The sequence below is a fragment of the Lissotriton helveticus genome, chromosome 5_1, assembly GCF_964261635.1.
Source record: "Lissotriton helveticus chromosome 5_1, aLisHel1.1, whole genome shotgun sequence".
Classification (NCBI taxonomy): Eukaryota; Metazoa; Chordata; class Amphibia; order Caudata; family Salamandridae; genus Lissotriton; species Lissotriton helveticus.
The window spans coordinates 23,631,817-23,651,547 of record NC_136065.1 but is presented as its reverse complement, the minus strand read 5'-3'; the positions used below and the strand labels follow the sequence as shown (position 1 = coordinate 23,651,547).

At 47.1% G+C, this 19,731-nt stretch overlaps 1 protein-coding gene across 5 annotated transcripts in view; it reads right to left on the bottom strand.

Moving 5' to 3' along the window:
• Positions 1-19,731, bottom strand: part of PHF1 (PHD finger protein 1) — an 836,267-nt gene that overhangs the window by 279,990 nt on the left and 536,546 nt on the right. For all 5 annotated transcript variants that reach the window (XR_013594654.1, XR_013594655.1, XM_078641645.1 and 2 more), the window contains one exon: positions 6,165-6,326. Coding sequence is in view for 3 of the 5 variants with exons in the window: in XM_078641645.1 (XP_078497771.1) it covers positions 6,165-6,326 (162 nt within the window). In the remaining 2 variants the exon portion in view is untranslated. The remainder of the gene's footprint in view (positions 1-6,164; positions 6,327-19,731) is intronic.

The window sequence follows — 19,731 nt, the reverse complement described above, 5'->3', positions numbered from 1 at the left end:
CAAGCAATAATGCTTTGCGAAAGTGCGGAGGGAGGCCCAAGTCGCCGCTCTACAAATGTCCTCAACCGGCACACCTCTTGAAAGTGCAGAAGTCGAAGACTTAGCTCTAGTAGAGTGAGCTCTTATACCCTCTGGAGGATCCTTACCGGCCAAAGAGTAGCAGATCTTTATACAGACGATGATCCATCTTGAAAGAGTCCTTTTCTGTACCGCTCTTCCTTTCTTGCAGCCAGCAAACCCAACGAAGAGCTGGTCATCCATTCAATAGTTTTTAGTTCTATCAAGATAAAAACTCACCGCCCTCTTGGGGTCCAGACGGACTTCCTCCTTGGAAGGGTGTGGTGGAGGATAAAAGGTAGGAAGGGTAATAGATTGACCTAGGTGCAAGGGAGACACCACCTTAGAGAGAAAAGCAGCCCTGGTCCTAAGAACCATTCGATCAGCATGAATGGTCAAGAACGGGGGCTTGGAACCAAGAGCTTGAAGCTCACTTACCCTCCTTGCCGAGGTGATCGCAACCAGGAAGACTGTCTTAAAAGACAAAAGCCTCATGGGACACTTGTGCAAGGGTTCGAAAGGAGAAGCCATCAAGTAGGTTAAGACAAGATTTAAATCCCACTGAGGTACAATAAAAGGAGTAGGAGGGAACTTATTTGTGAGGCCCTGCAGAAACCTCAAAACCACAGGAGATTTGAAAAGAGACGGCTGGTCCCGCAAACAGAGAAATGCAGACAATGCCGAAAGATAACCCTTTACCGTAGCAACAGCAAACCCTTGCTGCGCCAAAGAAAGAGCAAACTGTAGTATATAAATGGGCTTTCAAAGGGTCAACAGACATCTCCCCACACCAAGAGACAAATTTAGACCATCTGTAAGAATAAATGGATTTAGTGGAGTCACGCCTAGCTGATAATATGACATCCACCACATCGTGTGGGAGAGAAAAGGAATTCAGGTTGCCCCGTTCAATCTCCAGGCATGAAGGTGTAATGTCTGGAGGTGGGGGTGTAGAACCTGCCCCTCCATTTGAGAGAGGAGATCTGTCCTGAACGGGAGACGGAGCGGCGGGCGAGAGGAGAGGTGGAGCAGATCCGTGTACCACACCCTTCTTGGCTAATCTGGGGCGACCAATATTACTTGGGCCCGGTCTTGGCAAATCTTCCTCAAAACCTGAGGAATCAAAGGTATGGGAGGAAACGCGTAAAGGAGTTGCGAGTCCCAACTCAACTGAAACGCGTCCCCCAAGGCTCCCTGCATCGGAAACTGGAGGCTGCAGAATGACGGGCAGTGAGCATTCTCGCGAGTGGCGAACAGGTCCACCTGAGGAGTCCCCCACGTCCGAAAGACGTGACGAACCACCTCCGGGTGAAGCCTCCACTCGTGGTTGGCCGAGAACTGCCGACTGAGACTGTCTGCTCGCACGTTCAGAACTCCGGCCAGATGATTTACCATTAGACAAATCTGGTGGTCCTGAACCCAGGACCAGAGGCGCAGAGCCTCCCTGCGGAGATACTGCGACCCCACTCCTCCCTGCTTGTTGATATACCACATCGCGGTCGTGTTGTCCGTCAGGACTTGCACCGACAGACCGCGAAGGGAAGGGAGGAAGGCCTTGAGCGCCAAACGTATCGCCCGCAATTCCAGAAGGTTGATGTGAAGCAACCTTTCCTCTGGAGACCAAAGACCCTTGACCTCCAGATCCCCCTGATGAGCACCCCACCCTAGAGTGGATGCATCCGTTATCACTGTGGCCACAGGAGGAGGTAGATTAAAAGGCTTCCCCTGAGACAGATTGCCTTCCACACTCCACCAAGACAGATCTGCCGCAGTTTCTCTGGAGATCCTCACCGACTCCCTGAGATCGCCGTTGTGTTGATACCACTGCCTGCGGAGGCACCACTGGAGCGCCCTCCTGTGCCAGTGTGCATGGTTGACCTACAGAATGCAGGAAGCCATCAGACCGAGCAGGCGAAGGACCTTCAGGACTGGAACGACCGCTCCATTGTAGAATAAAGGAATCATTTCCTGTATGTCGCGAATCCTTTGAGGTGGAGGGAATGCACAACATACAGTTGTGTCCAGTACAGCACCTATGAACAGGTTGCGCTGGGAGGGCACCAGGTGAGACTTGGGTACATTTATCGAAAAACCCAACCGGTACAACAAGTGAGTTGTCTCCTGCAGATGCTGGAGCACCTTCTCTGACGACTCTGCCTTATTCAGCCAGTCGTCCAAATAGGGGAATACTGAAATCCCCGACCTTCTGAGATGTGCTGCCACCCCACCATCACCTTGGTGAAGACTCGAGGCGCAGGAGTAATTCCAAAAGGAAGGACCGCAAACTGATAGTGTTGCGATCCCACCGTAAAAAAGGAGATACTTCCTGTGCGACTTCAGGATTGGGATGTGGAAATACGCATCCTGCAAGTCGAGCGACACCATCCAGTATTCTTCCAGCAGCGCTTGAAGAACCTGTGCAAGGGTGAGCATCTTGTTTCAGATAGAGATTCAAGATCCTGAGATCCAGGATTGGACGAAGCCTGCCATCCTTTTTGGGTATCAGAAAATACCGGGAGTAGCATCCCTGACCCCTTTCCTGCTCTGGGAACACCTCTATCGCACCCTTTCTTAACAGTGTCTGCACTTCCTCCTGTAGAAGTAACAGATGTTCCTCCGTGCAAAAACCTTGGCTGGGAGGGAATTCCCGAAAGGGAAGGGCATACCCATTTTCTACAAGATTGAGAACCCAAAGATCTGATGTAACCGATTCCCAATCCCGTAGAAAGTAGGTAAGCCGACCCCCCACCGGACCCACATGATCCTGAATGGCGGATCTAGGGCTGCTTTTCTGAGGCTGGGGGGTTGGAGGAGGTAGAGGAGGAAGATGCTTGACGACCTCGAGGCCGAGCCCTTTATTTTCCCCTATATGACCTGTACAAGGGATTCTGCTGCTGCTGCTGCTGACCTTGCCGATAGTTGCGAAAGGAAGAGCGTCCAAAACCTCTGAACCTCTTGGCTGTAGAACCTCTGATTTGAAGCCCTAAAGATTTGGCAGTAGCCCTACTGTCCTTAAATCTTTCTAAGGCTTTATCAGCCTTTTTGCCAAAGAGACCAGATCCATCGAACGGCAGATCCAGCAAAGCAGCTTGAACATCTGCTGAAAAGTCTGAAGTTTTCAGCCAAGCCGATCTCCTTGTGGCAACCGGAGTGCCCATGATACGTGCCACCAAGTCTGCAGTGTCCAGTCAACTTTGTATCACTTGACGTGCCGCTGCCTGTGCGTCTGATAACACCTCCTCAAAATCCTTCCTGCTGTCATCAGGGATCTTAGGAGCCAAAGAACGCATTGTATCCATAAGGGCATGTACATACCTCCACATAAGGCAAGTGGCATTAGTTGACTTCAACGCCATACTCGCAGAGGAGAAGGTCTTTTTAGCCACCTGATTTTGTTTCTTGGCATCCTTATCACCAGGCACCTGAGGAAACGCACTTACAGTCTTTTTGGAACAGGCTGCTTGTATGACCAGACTCTCAGGAGAAGGATGAGACGTCAGAAAAGCAGGGTCTTCAGGCGCAACCCTGTACCTTCTCGCCACACTCTTGGAAACCGCCGGTGCTGTTAGAGGCTTTTTCCATACCTCCATAATAGGCTCCGTTAAGGCCTCATTAAACAGAAGCAATGGTTCCACCACAGAGCTGGGCGAATGTAAAACTTCTGTAGGAAGATTGGACTTAAACTCCACTGTTGGTAAAGTCAATTGCAGAAGTTCCGCTGCCTTCCTCATCACCACATGATAAGGCTGGACGTCCTTTGAAGGCGCATCAGAACCGGATGGTAACTCCCACTCTGGAGAAAAATCCAGGCTCCTAGCATCAGCTAGATCCTCAAAACAGTCATCCTCCAGTTCACCCTCCTCCATATCAGGATGTGACTCCATATATCTCCGCTCCTCCATAAGGTGCTGTGCCTCCCTCCTGGACCTCTCCTTAACACGTCTCGCCGCCGGATCCATCAACGACTCCGACGGAGCCGGAACTGGCGTCGGTATCGAATCCGATGGTCCAGTGGGTTGCCCTCGAGGTCGATCTGGAGCGGGCGACGCCGGTACCGGCGTCGACGACCTCGGCAGAGCCGGGTATTGCCATGGCGGCGGCGGAGCCGACATGAACGGCATGAATGGAGCCGGAGCATAGGAGTGAAGCCTCACCTTCCTGATCCGAGACATCCAGCGTGACCACCTTGGAACGTACTTTCTTCGGTGACCACGACCTCGAGACCGACTCCTTACCGTAATGACGCCGGGACTCATGTCTCTTCTTCTTATGTCTCCTCCTCGACTTCGAAGCATGGTCTGAAGCGGACTTTGAAGATAACTCCTCTCGGGATCTGGATCTTGACTTCGACCTCGACATCGCCCTTCTCGAACGAGATCTCGAAGATTTTCTTCCGTTGTCACCCTTCAGCTTTGCCACCAGAAGTTTTGTCTCTCTTTCCCACAGGGCCTTCGGGTTCATCTTCCGACAAGATGAACATCCATCCACATCATGGTCAGAACTTAAACACCATATGCAGTCCTCGTGCGGGTCCGTGATGGACATCATTTTCCCGCATTCCCTGTAGGGCTTGAAACCGGTCTTCTTTGTCGACATCGTGTTGAAACAAAGAAGCAGAAAAGCGAAGATAAAGGCAACAAAGTCACTAGATAGCTACTGAGATTCCCCGAAACCGTTAGCGTCGACAACGCGGAAAAAAGGGAACTGATGTCATCACGCCGGCGTGGGCCTATTGTAGTGTCGGTGATGTCAGCGGAGTCGCGTGCGATGACGTGCCTCTATGACGTCGTCCACGTCTACGTCGGCGCGAAGCTACAAAAGAATTTCCGAATGTTTCTGACGCACGGGGGATATTCACAAGGTGAGGAATCCACTGACAGATGTATCTATCAGAAAAGCCTAGCTGCCACGTTCTGTATAGTCTGCAGTTTCCTGAACAGGTATGCTGGCAGCCCCATACACAGACTGTTTGCATAGTCGAGCTGTGATGTAATCACCGCGTGGACTATTGTTTTCCGACAGTCCACCGGTAGAAGGTAAAGAAATCTCTGAAGTGCTTTCATTTTACAGAAACAAGACGGAGACATGGCCTATCAATGACAATCCTTTGATGCTGAAGTATGTAGAAGCCAAAACAGAAAGTACCCTCACATCTCACAGCTGGGGTCAGAAACACACCAACCCTCCCATGTAGGTCTGCACACGCCATCTGTAAATTTCCAGCTATAATACTATGGGGAGGAAGCTTGCTGGGTCTAAAAGAGGGCATGTCATCTTGGAGTACTGGCACAACTCTGCCTCTTAGAATCACCCATGGTGTTCCGAGGGGTTGGAGCAGCTGCCAGTCTGTTCCTTTCCAGCAGCACATTCAGCACAGTAGTACCACATAAGGCAGGTGGATCACACCGTCCCAGGATGCTTGTTTCCTGTCCAGAGAAGACCTATTTTCGGAGTTCGGGCTAGACTGTTCCCATGAGGCACAGGGTCAAGACTGATTTGCATATAGCTGGGTCAGAACTGGGGTGGCACGGTGAGCTAAAGAACGATGATGGATTCAACCCAGATCTGTGACTGGGGGTGAGTGTTTGAAAAGTTTCAATGCTCCGTCCATCGTCATCTTGTGTTTGCTTTGTTCGCCTTAAGTTGACAGGGTGTGCCCAGATGTGAGACTTTGCCACTGGATTCAAGCCAGTCTAGCTGATGAGGGGTGTTACCCCGAAACTGGTCCCAGGATACTTGCTTCCAGTCAAGGGAAGACCTGGTTTGGCAGTTCAGGCTGGACTGTCCCCATGAGGAACAGGGTCAAGACTGATTTGCATATAGCTGTGTCTGAACTGGGGTGGCGAAGTGAGCTAAAGAACGATGATGGATTCAACCCAGATCTGTGACTAGGGGGTGAGTGTCTGAAAAGTTTCATCTCTCCAACCATCATCTCCTTGTGTTTTCGATCTCCAGACTATACCCTGAGCTAACTATAAGTGCAGGCACTCATACATGCAGACACACCCACACATAAGTGCACACACACACACACACACACACAAACACACATACACTGCACAACTTGCACCTCTGGACGGCTTGTTGTTAAAAAAGAATGTGCAAACCTTCTGCACGCCGGAGATGCGAATTCCTCCGGGTCCTCATCGTCCTCAGTGACTGACTCAGGGCTGGCATCTTCCTGTAGGTGTTGTGGGACTGGCGGCGGAACACGACTGTGTAAGCCGAAGAGGCACTTCTTTTTCTTTATCTCCTTGCCAGATATAAACCTACAGAGTGATGATAATGTGAAATTAACAGACAATTGAGAACTACATCTGTAGAAGGCAAATCAATATTCAGCGAACCAAGGAAGCCTTGACTAGACATAAGCTGCTTGGTAAGGAGTCAGAGTCAAGAAAAACAGTATGGTTTGGGGCGTAGCACCTTAAAATATTGGGGTGCACCCTCTTAAAAGAAAATCTAGCATTGGTGTCTTCCTTCACAATGCACATAACACAAAGTTCTTTTTGTAGGATTACTGGGACTTTTTCTGATGTATTTTACTACCACTTTTTTGCTTTCTGTAAAGCGGACTAGTTTTTTCAATGAACATTCTTTGTCTAACATGCATACTAAACACAAAAAGAACATTGGTCCTACAATTAGCAGGGGATAGAGATGTTAGTTTGTCAAATTGGGGTGGGGGGGTCACACTTTGACATCACTCTAGAAACCTGATGAACTAATGTGACACTGTTTCAGTGATATATGATGGTGGCAGTGGCTGAAAGAGTGCTCAATCAGCTGCAGGCATGTACGCTTGCAGTGCGACTTGCCTGCGTACAGTTCGTTGGTCTGCAGCACCTTGTTTCAAAATCACAGCTCCTAATTATGGGGCAGAACAGAACATAAACACAGTCGGTGCAAGTCAGGTGCTAGCCTTTGGGTAAGGCGTGCAGGAGGGGAAAATGGGAAAGATGAACACGGTCAAGTTGGCTTAGAGGAATGAGAAGAGTTCAATCTGTCCCCAGTCAGTAAATAGATTGCCTGGATGCAACAGTTCCGCTGAGGGTGGAAAGAGCAGTAAGCTGCCAAGAGGGTTTCACCTCCATCCAAGTAAGCCTCTGCTTATACTTCAGTCACAGATGCTTTCTTAGTTAGTTTCCAACTACAAGTTTTGCTAGTTTGAGATGGTGTCCTTTTTTTATCCTTGGCACACAAACATAAGCAAACAAGTTAGGATGAATTGCTTACCTGTAATCCTAGTTCTCTTTCAAGGGAATACTCATCAAAGTCATAAGCCCTGAATAGTCCCACCCATGCGGAGGGACCCCAGAGCACATTTGAAATATAATATATATATATATATATGCATTTCTAAACCGCAGTAATGCATGTAGTACCCTAAAAACATACATACATATATATATGCAGCCTAAAGAAAGAGGCACAAAAATGCCCAAATTACATTGTGTTTTTCACTTAAACAGAGCCACACACATTCAACATTTCTGCCAAGCAGAAAAATTGTCATTTTAAAGAGTGAAACATAGCCTTTATTTAAAAACGAAAAAGCATGGGAGTGAACGGCATTGTTAGCCAATGAACTGCTTTGAAAACCATAACAGAGAAAACTGGCACTGTGCCCTTAAGGGCCCCTGAACCCCATCATGCCCCACAGGCGACAGTTAGGTTAGGTCTCTTTTACGGTGAGAAGAAATTCAGAGGTTGAACTCTTTCACAGCTGCTGTGTAAAGTATTTGTCCGGGGAGGAAGGCGCGTTGCCTATTACTTTCATGAGAATTAAAGGTATGCAATTTATCCTTGTCTTCCAGGGGATACTCATCAATAGTCATAAGCACTGAATAAAGTAGTTGGCCCATCGTACAACCTTGTGGACGAATCGAAAACAGTTACTAGCAGTGAAATAGAAAATTAACCAAAGAGGTTTCTTAACGAAGCCTGCCCTACTTGAGCATCTGCCAGAGAGTTAGGAGAATAATGACGACCAAAGGTTTGTAACAATCGCCATGTTGCAGCCTTGCAAATCTCTATTATGGGTACATTTCTGAGTAGAGCAGCAGTAGCGGCCTTATCCCTCGTAGAATGGGCTTTGGGTCTACAAGGAAGGAGCTTAATGGCTAACTGGTAGGCGAGCAGTGTACAAGTGACTATCAACCTAGAGACAGATTTCTTGTAAGAAGCTAAGCCAGTTCTCATTGGACCATAGTTGATAAACAGATGGTCAGATTGCCTGATCTCTTTTGTTTTGTCTATGTAGAACTAAGGAGTGTAAACCCCCTTCCAGTGGTGTGGAAGGGTTGGGGGAAAAAAATGGGAAGACAAATGGCCTGATTGAGATGGAAATCAAAGATCACCTTTGATAGAAAACTGGAATGCGTCCTCATGACCACCCTGTTTGCATGAAAAACCAGACAAGGTTCATTAGTACATAGAGCCTTGGTTTCACTGACTCTACTACGTGCTGGAGTAATAGCAACTAGGAAAGAGGACATCTAGGTACGGTGTTGTAACAAAGCTTTTTGTATGGGTTCAAATGGGGGCCCATTAGCTTTGAAAGAACCACATTGAGCTCCCATGGAGGAGAAAAGGACCTTACAAGGACTGGAGTGCGAAATGGTCTGTTCTCCGCTCCAACATGTTGATGTGGTACGGTTGTTCCAAGTTTGACCACAGACCTTGAGTTTGTAGAGAACCCATGTGGGCACCCTAACCCTGGAGGGAAGCACACATAACGAGAGTCTGTGTAGGAAGATCCTGGTGAAAAGAAACTCCTATTGTGAGATGACGACTTCGCATCCACCATTGGAGTGGTTACTTGGCTGTCTGTCAGACAACCACTGGGTCTTTCCAGATATCTGAAAAATTAGACCACTAGTCTTCCAGTGTTTGTTGTAGCGTCCTCATGTGTAGTCTGGCATTGGGAACAATGTAGATGCAAGATGACATTGAACCCGGAAGAGAGGCTACTTGTATGGCTGATGGATAAGGAGTGTGGAGGAGAGCGAGACATTTCTTGTTGATAGAGGATAACCTCTGAAGGAATCACTCTTGCGTCTCTTATATTCAGGATTGCTCACAGGTAGTATATATTTTGAGTCTGGATTTTTATAGACTTCTTCAAATTGACTTGTAAGCCCAGATGTTGCATAGTTTGGCTGCAGATCTGAAAATGCTCTTGAGTTAGGAGAGTTGAGGAGCTTTTGATTAGCCAGTAGTCTAAGTATGGGTAGATGAATATTTTCCTCCTACGCAGGTATGCTGCGACCACCGCCATGCACTTGGAGAATGTGTGAGGTGCTGGCTTGAGCCTAAGGGCAGAATCTTGTACTGGTAGTGCTTGGATGCTACTTTGAAAAGCAGGAACATCCGGTGTTTCAACATGATCGGAATGTGGAAATAGGCATCCTGAAGATTGATTGTGCACATCCAGTCCCCCTGATGAAGCTTGGGGTAGATCTGGGAGATGGTAAGCTTCCTGAACTTTTCCTTGCAGATTAACTTGCTAAAAAGGCTGGAACTTCCTCAATAGCTTCTTTCTGGAGCAGCGTGTCAACTACATTTTGTAGTAAGACTTTTTGATAACAAGGAGTTTTCTTTGGGGAGTAACAGGAGGAGTGGACTTGAACCAACTGAGTAACCATTTTGCACAATATTCAGGACCCACTTGTTGCTTGTTATTTTGCGCCACTCGTCCATGTGTGTGACAATAAGTCCTCTCCCCCTCCCCCCTCCACCAGAGTAGGTCACGGAGAGGGGAGAAGCGAATGGTCATCATTGCTCAGCTGGCATTTTGGAGGATGAAGCCAATGGACGAGGAGTCCCTCTTCCTAGAGCAGGTCTGCTGGGATGATAAAGCAACCTTCCGTGCTGGTGTTGCTGAGCCGCTCCGTGAGGGATTTGAACCATCTGCTGGTAAGAGCAATGGTCATAGGGGCAGAACATGCAGTAGAATTATGTGCACTTATCAAAGCCCGCTGCATTGAGGGTATCCAGGTAGCCAGCCTTAATTTGTGCCAATTCATCATCCCCATGCGTGCCGAATAATGAATTGCCAGTGAATGGCAAGTTGAGTATTCTGTGTTGGGCCTGAGGTTAAAGCATGTAAGGTGTAGCCAGGAAGACTCTCATGCACAGATGTCAGGACAGTATCCATGGGCTGCGAGATCAGAGGCATCAGCAGCTGCACTAATAACTTGATTGGCCACCAGACCACCCTCTTGAAGGACATCCTGGAAATCTTTAGGAAGCTTGTCAGTGAACCTGGTTAATAAGTCCCAGAGAGACCTGTAGTACCTCCTCAATAGAGAGGAGGTGCTGCCACTTTCATGGAAGATGAAGAGGTGTTAAATGTAGGAGAGTAGGATCTGCTTACTATGGTTACCCTCACTTTTTGTTGTTGTTTCAGCGATTTATCGACTTTAGCCTCCCTGGGGCCTTGCTAACCAGGACCCCAGCCTAGCTGCTTCCTCTCTAAATTGATTGCATGTACTTTAGGTACACTACAGATTGGTTACTGGGTTACCCTTGTGAGTCCCTAGTATATGGTACCTTAGGTACCAAGGGCATAGGTACCCCAGAGGCCTACCAGGGGCTGAAGCATATATTATGCCACCCCTGGGAACCCTTCCAAAATGGAAACACAGGTCTGCTTCTGCAGCCTGGGTAAGCTGGTGCTTGCACCCCTTACTAAGATATAGGCTAACTATATCTATCCTTAAATACAGACACATGTAAACCTATAAGTCACTCTTATGGCAGGCCTTGACAATCCTGAAGGCAGAGTGCTTGGTTTTGTGTGAGAGGATGACCAAGCATGAGCTGAGCCCCTCTGCAGCTTTTGGAATCACTTCTTGTACCTGTTCTGTGATACAGCCATACCATATACTCGTAAGTGCATTATAACCTCGCTGTAAATGCTAACTTTGGAATGGCTGCATCAAAATATGTTGTGTCTGGTGTCAAACACTTTGGAATCCAGTCCTGGCGGCGGGGATAGTATTCCACTCTTCTAGAAGGAGATCGACATGTACACATTTACCTGACAGGTCATGGTTTAAAAGAGCCCCAGCATCACAAAATGGATGCTGCTGCCACAGACACGAGTCTGACCCCCTGCTGCCGGACGAAACTCCGGCAGGGGAGGCCTGGACAATTTGTTTCCTGTCCAGGGAGGTGCCAGCATCTCCCCAGACAGGCTTTAGTGTATTGGGGCAGGACGGGTGCATTCAGTGAATGCTTTTCAGACGGTGCTGGGGGCACAACTGGTGTCCCTGTACTTACTGAACACAAAGGGACCACATTTTTGATCCTGTACAGGCAGCACATCCGTGGGACTGAATGAATCCAATCAATTGAATACTAAATACTTTGACTTCTCTTGTTCGATTATTCTTCTCAATTTAATTTTAACCGTTTTTCACTATTTCTTCAATCCATTATATCCATTCAACTGCCATGCAGAGGTATTCATAAAGACACAGGAAAAATGGTTATCACATGTCACGTTATCTTTATTGAAAATACCCAATGCATTTTGGGATTGTTCCCTTCCTCAGGGGCATCTAAAAAACAAACAAACGCAATTGTTTACACAATCATCAACGTTATTAAAGCATATGTAAATCAGTAACAAGCTTGTTTAATCTATTTATCTTTGTTTTCCGTTATTATTCACTCTAAGTTCATCTCCACCCTTCTTTCAGTAAAAAACGAGGGTTTAACTAGGCATTCATCATTAATCCGTCATTGTAAACATACCACCTTATTATTACCCAGAAAGCACACAAGATTTAACCCTTCCCTCCATATGGATTTCGAACCCTTTCTGTTGAACTAAATATGCCTCATAAACGCAATCAAGCGCTTCTGCCATTTCTATTACGAGTTGTCCTCTAGTTGGCTTACCGTGCTTACCCCAGTTCACACCGGTTGCTAGGGCACTCAGCCCCAGCTCTGGCGCGAAACTGGACTAAGGGGAAGAAGTGTAACCACCCCCTCCCCAGGTCCTCCAATAGGTGGGTCCTTAAAGTTAGTCCAACCCCTAAACTTAGTATAAGTATAGGATCCCAGTCCCTAGAACTTTAGATTACCATGGACGAAACTCTGCAACATATATCCTGGAACTTCGAAATTCTATTTCTACTAGAAGACGGAAGGATCTCCCTTGGGGTCAAGGAGTGACTTCCCTGTTCAAACAGGCACCAAAGAAGCATCTTGCAGGTCTGCATTTCCAAGGCTCCTGCCGGATCCCGAAGGATTTGCGACACAGGACACGGACATCCAGACATCTCTGACAGGGACACGAGATCACAGCAAAGCTGAGACATGTAGCCATCACGAGAGACGTGGGACCGGAACTCCTGGACACCGTGCATATTTGCAAGTGCACCTACTTCCCGAGCTTTCCCGAAGTTGTGCATTGGCTACTCGTAGTCCAAGCCCTGAACACCATCTGCACTGAAGATTGTGGGCCTACACTCCACGAGTGTTCCGTGGGCCCGCATCTAGCATTTCTGCTTCATGCCCCTTCGCGATCCCTGGTCCGTCGACGTCAACTCTTTTGTTTCTTGTGCTTCCCTGGTTGCTCCAGATGTGCCCTGACTCCCCTCCAAAGGGCGAGTCCCTCAGACCTTGCTGGTCTGCTCCGAAGCCAATCTTTGCATTGTTGGGTCCAATCCCGATACCGCAGCACTCGACATCCGACGTGGGACAGCTCGATCCAGCTCCTGGTTGTCGTTGATGCCTCCTGGTCCTCGTGGCTGAAGAGTCAAGCTTCACCTTCTGCACCTGAAATCACCCGACATCGGTGGGCATCTTCTTACTGCATCCCTGGTCACTGACAAGTGACCCAGACTCTGTCCCCTCTGCTTTCAGGTTCTTCAGATCTTCGATCCACTCTTGGATCCATCCGGACACTTTTTATCTGGTCACCTGCAGCACTTCTTTGCAGCTCTCCATAGGAAACAACGCCAAAACCCAACACGAAAAGACACCTATGCGCCCGGCTTCCCTGGGTGAGGTAACACAAGTACTTCGGTGCTCCCGTGGGTCTTGACCCTCGAACTGTCCAATACTGAAAGGGTTTGAAGGGGTTTGTCCCTAATCCACTCCTAAGTGTCCCTAATCTTTAAAACTCTAACTAATCGCAACTTTCTCCATAGAAGTCAATGGTGATTCGCGGCTGTGTTTAGTGACTGCACGCTTCTCCCGTGGGTCTCCTGCGTCCCTACCTTGGGTGGGTCCTGGTTGCCCCAGCGGTTCTACTGGCCCCAGGCCTTGTCCCTATGAATGTAGTGGTACTTATACCACTTTCTTAGTATATGGTTTGTGAGGCTCGCAGGGCAAAACATATATTGTGCTAATTTACTGTGTGCTAAATAAGTTTACTGCATGTACTTTTGCTTCTATCTTCATAAAGAGACTAGAGGGATGTGTTTAGATTAAATACACACATATATATAGATATATATATATATATATATATACACACACACACACACATCTGTTGTGGTTCACCTTTCATTTGGTCATTCACGAGATTATAGACTGGAAAAACAAGCTGCTTTACACTCCTTCAAGACTTAGCCTGAAGGCTGCTCTCCACAGCTACCACTAGGATAGCTTTCTATATAGGTTGTCTTTAAGCCTACCATCAATAAGGGGCGTTTGGACTGGTGCAAGGTGCCCACTAGAATAGTGAACAGCATATGCCAGGCCAACTTCTCACATTACACATCTATTTATCCAGAGAATAGATTTACTTGCTGTCTTTAACCGGAGGTACTGAAGGAGATGCCTCTGAATGAATCTCCATAGCAGCAGCAATGATCCCGGAGTCAGGTCGGGGATCCAACCTGAGGAGGGTGGGTTCTGGTTACACACCTAGATCTTTTTCAGGATATGTGACGGTGCAGCACCTACCGACGCAGGAGTGACAAAAGTTTACAATGCTGGGTCTAACAGAACTGAAACGAGGGGTAACAGAGGTCTGGACGCTGCTCTGCGATGAAGAGTTTCAAATATCACTGACGCAGACGTGACCGGTGCAGGTGTATCAATATTGAGATTGCAGCCCCTCTGACTAGGACATCATTAAAGGTGACAAGGCCATCAACAGGCGAAATCCTTGCCGGAGGCGGATTTGACAACATTGGTGAGTAATATCTCATTGCTAAATGAGAGGTGGTGGAGGATCATAAAGAGGACCAGTGTCTGCCTCTAGAAAGATGAGATTGTTGAGATATGGACTGTGCACATCTATGGGCGTTCTAGACCGTGATCTCTGTTTTCGTGGGGTCCTTGATGGCAATTGTCTCCTCCGTGGAGACTGAGATCTTTGTGGAGATCTTGTTGGAGGCAATGATGATGAAGCCTCAAAAGAGTAAGCAGAAGGAGGAGTACTTCTCGGAGGAGGTGTATGCCTGGAGACCCTGAATGGAGAGTATGTCTGGGAATAGTCTTAACCCGAACTTGCCTAAACACGCTTGTGTTTAACACTCTGCAACCCACTTGAAGAGAGATTGATGGCATCTTCAGGAGATTTCTCTAGGCCCGGAGATGTATGATCCCTTGATGAGGGTTGCAAGATCCTGACGACTGAAGAGGGGGGATCGGTTTCTCGATGTCAATCTCCTTACTCCCGACTTCGAAAGAGACTGGTTTGGCTGTACATGTCTCGACATCGACAGATGCCTTGCTGAATTTGACATCATACCAGCAATCTCTGGAGCTGGGGTCCACATTGACTGGTGGAATGGCAAGTAACTGAAGGCAGTTAGCCCATAGGATGCATAGGGAAAACACAACCGAAATAAAACTGGTGCTAGGCCTCCAAGACCTCCCTGCTCCTATCATGCCCCACAGCTGACAGTTAGGTCAAGATTTTATTATGGCATACATCATGTGAAGGAACCATGAAGAAATAAATTGTTACTATAACAAAAAAATCAGTCCGGGGACGCGGGTGGGTTGCTTATGACTGAGTAGAAAACTAGGATTACAGGTAGGTAACTTTTTTTTTTTTAAACCACATTTTATTGGGTTTTCAGGCATTCATAGCATACATTAAGTCTCATTAACGTTAGGCATACACTCTCTGGTGCCCTCTAACCTGAACACTAATAAAACCCCCTCCTCCTTCCCTCCTCCCTCCCCCCTTGAGTTGCATTTGGTTCAGCCACTGTGCGCATGCTATGGACCTTGCCTTAATACTAGATGTTATAGTGCTCATATCGGTATGGTAGCATCATCTGGTCAACCTATCCCAGGTCTGCCAATTCGCTTTCCCTCTCTTCTCGGTCTGGTGATATTGGCTGCGGGGATTCCACTCTGTTGGAACCATGATCATTAGCTGTCAATTCTCCCATATTCTTGCTTGTTCTATTTTACCTATGCCCTACCTCGCTTCTCTGAGTGTAAGTCTCCAATCCCCCAATTTTTCTAATTCCTTTTTCCATGTTTCCACCTAACTATCTTCTTTTGGCCAGGGCACATGCCAAGTCGGTTGTTTTATTTTTGGCCGTGTGCAGGAACCACCCTAGCAGGTAATGGATCAGGGGTTTGCTGTAGTTACATGTCTAGGACGTCTCCTATTGTGTGTCGTACCTCGTCCAAAAATGTGCGCAAGGTAGAGCAGTCCCAGAACGTGTAGAATATGGGCTTCTCTCTCCCCACACATGGGGCATACTGCCCTTCTACTCCAAAATATCGCCATATTAGGGACGGGGTAAGATATGCTCTGTGGAGCATGTAGTAGTTTATTAGTTTGAACCGCACGTTTCTGGACGCTTTCAGGGTTCTCTCCACTAAGGTCTCCCAGTCTGTCTCAGGGATCTGTCTTCCCAGGTCCTCCTCCCATTGCACTCGCAAGCGTTCTAGCGGTTTCTGTACGTCTTGTTTGATCACCTTGTAAAGGCAGGAAACTATTTTTAACGTTCCCGCAGAGAGTGCAACGTACCGGCATCCCGCAAACGCTCGAGGTTCTGTGTTGCCCGTGCCCCAGTGTTTCCTTATCGTCAGTGTGAGAACCCTATGTTTTAGGAACTGGCCTCCAGGCAAGTCATATTCTGTCCGGAGCTCCTGAAAAGGGAGCATTTCAGAGTCCCGGTAGAGGTTCCACATCACTTTCAGACTTGCCTCTTCCCAATCCTCCAGCCCCCCCCAGTGTTCTCCCTGTGAGAGGCAGCGAAGGAGAGTTATGGGTAGGTCTGGAGAATAGGGTATTCTAGCACTCACTCGCCTCAAGTACCGAGCCCAACAATGCGTTGCCACCCTAGTTTCGGCTGTGTCTCATCAGCAATATTTCGCAAGTGTTTGAGCGGTCGGCGCAAAAGGGTACTGCTCTCTATCCGGGTTCCTCCCGGCCGACAGCCACTGGATCATCCATGTAGTACCCTTCAAAGTCCGGGACTGCTAAACCCCCCTCCTGCGTCCTGCCCCCAGATGAAGGATACTATCATTGAGTCAAGGTCCCTGAATGTCTACCGAGGTATCCACACCGGGTGGGCTCCGAAAAAGTAGATTGCTCGTGGAAGTGCCACCATCTTTAGGACAGCTATTCGTCCAGCTACAGAGAGCTGCAAGGACCTCCAAAAATCCATAGAGAATCGGCTCAAGCGTATTGCTCTACCTACACTGCCCTCTAATAGCTCAGTGGGGCAATGCTATGCTTTTACTCTTAAATATGTCAGGCAGCTAGGTTCCCATTGTAGGTCACAAAAACAATGGAGGAGTATCCACTCAAAACAGAGAAAACAGAAAAGAGGTTTCTCTGGATATGGGCTTATGTGCTCAATTCAGCACCATGTGCCTCAACCTGTTTTAGGATAATGCATATCCTTATAGAAGACCCCTCACTCACCAACCTAGTTGGTGACATGCTTCATCATCGGGGTCCCACCCCATAGGCCGAGTGCCTATAGGGTGTGCTGCGACACCTGATTACAGTGGAGCTGGTTCGTTTTTCTTTTATGTGTTCAGGGCGATCAAACAAGTGATTTTAAAAGGGGCCAACACTACTCACTACAAGTATTTATTCTTGAGTGCTTGAACCCTAATTAAAAAAGTGTTACACCTATGCCTAATTAGGTAGACTTCGGTGATATGATTAGTGTTTGATAAAAATAGCTAAGTGTGCTATGTGAGGTGTGATAAATGCTATAGGTTAAAAAGGTCTACATGTTTCAACCATTGTATTTATTCATTGGTTTTCGTCAGGACCATGATATTGAACTGGGTGGTCCACACACGCTAAGGTGCGTCCTGCCCTAGTCCAAATTGGAGTGCACAAATTGTGAACTCGTGTAAAATTAGTGCGTTTCCTTTGTTCAAAGAAAAAACCTGTAAAAACAGGGAAACAAAAACAGGAAGGGGTCACATACAGGGGTTGACAATACATATGTGCCACATTTAACATATATAGCCATACTGAGTCAATAGACGATGTTAAACCTAAGTTGTGAAACAGAGGGATCCATCTAGTTGTGCTACAGTGCTACAGTGCTTTTACTGGACTGTGGCTGATAGCTACTTGAATGATGCCAAAGAAGTGGTGTTGACCTAATTTTGGCATCTCTGAACAGCTTGTGAAGAATAATGGCGGTGTATTATAAGTGAGTGATCTTTATTTTGTGTTCACGAAGTGAACGGCTGCCGAGATTTGTGAGCAGTCGTGACGTCGCTGTTTGTGAGTTGCGACTGGTATAATGTTTTTGCTTACGCTTCCTTGCGGTATTGCCGCTTCATGGGCACCAGCGCTTCCAAGACGGCAAGAGTCCAACCCTAAGAAAACCTTCATGAATCTAACCAGAGAAGAAAGAAGTGCCCTTGATAATTTGCGAGATTGCGACACTATTGTTATAAAACCGGCAGACAAGGGCGGAGGCATTGTTGTACAAGATCGCACAGCCTATCAAAAAGAATGTCTCCGACTCTTAGCAGATCAGACCAGTTACCGCAGACTACCAGTGGATCCAACAGAAGACCTGGAAAGCAAGATAAAATCGCTAGTGGAACACGGTGAATCAGAAGGTTTCATATCCAAACAAGAGGCAGATTTCCTATGTGGGAGTGAACGAAAAATTCCGTACTTCTATACCCTACCCAAGATACATAAGAACAAGACACCACCACCTGGCAGACCCATTGTGTCTGGCATAGGGTCGGTGTTGGAACCCCTCTTGCAATTTTGCGATATATTTTTAAAAAAAAATGGTACAAAAGACAAGCACATACCTTCAAGACACTAAAAGTCTACTACAGATCCTGGATCAACTCACTGTTGAGAATGACACCATACTGGTGAGCTTCGACATTGAGAGCTTGTACACCAGTATCCCTCAGGATGCAACACTGGATGTACTAAGTCGAGCTCTTGAAAAGGAAGAGTGGACGTCCAGAACCCCCAGAGAGTTCGTCTTGGAATGTGCCAGACTGGCTCTCAAAAGAAATTATTTTGAGTTTGAAGACCAGATCTTCTTACAGACAGGTGGAACATCTATGGGCAGTTCCTTTGCTCCGAGCATAGCGGGATTGTATGTATATGATTTCGAGGAGAAATACATCCTCGGTCAAACAAACCCCTATAGCTCAAACATCCTAATATGGCGCAGATACATCGATGATGTGCTGACCATATGGAAAGGTACTGAGGAATCTCTAACCTCTTTCTTTAACTGGATAAACACCTGTGATGAACATCTACGCTTCACCTATGAAAAAAGTCCAGAAACACTTGTGTTCCTTGATGTAACAATCACGAAAAAAGAAGGGAAACTAACAACTGTCACTCACTACAAGCCAACTGCCAAAAATAATCTGCTACGATTCGAAAGCTTCCACCCAAGACCTTTACGTGAGAACCTACCATATGGCCAATATCTAAGGATCCGTAGGAACTGCAGTGAACTTACAGATTATAAGAATCAAGCACAGGACCTCACCAAAAAACTACAAAAGCGGGGATATCCGACTAAGATTCTCCAAAAAAGCCAAAAACGTGCGCGGAATCAACCGCGTTCAGGTCTATTGGAACAGACGAATAAAACAGCAGGAGAAATACCCCTGACTTGTGTTACTACTTATAACACTATTTCCAATGACGTCTCCCGAATAATAAGAAAACACTGGAGTATCCTGAATACTGGCAATTTGAGGTGGGAAAAACCCTTGTTCTCTTTTAAAAGAGCACAGAGCATAAAGGACAGAGTGGTCAATACAAGACCAAAAAAGACAACCCCAGAAAGAGAAACACAAACAACTCTATGGGACTTACCAAGAGTGACAGGCCACTATAAATGTGGGACTTGTAGCGTCTGTCCTTACACGAAGAACACCAAAACATTGCAGTTGGAACCTAACAAAACCTGGACTATCAGAAGTCAGACTAACTGCAACAGTGAGAATGTTGTCTACATGCTCACATGCCCGTGTGACCTAAGATACGTGGGCATGACGAGCCGGAAGATAAAACTACGGATAGGCGAGCATAGAAGCACTATTAGGTGCAAAAAGACCAACACAAGACTCACTGAACATTTTCTCTCAAAAGGCCATACACCAGATGATCTAGAATGGACCATTATCGAGCAAGTTAAGCCAGGAGCGAACCTGACCCAACGACTTTTTGAAAAAGAGCAAAGATGGGTCTACAGATTATCTTCCCACAAGTCA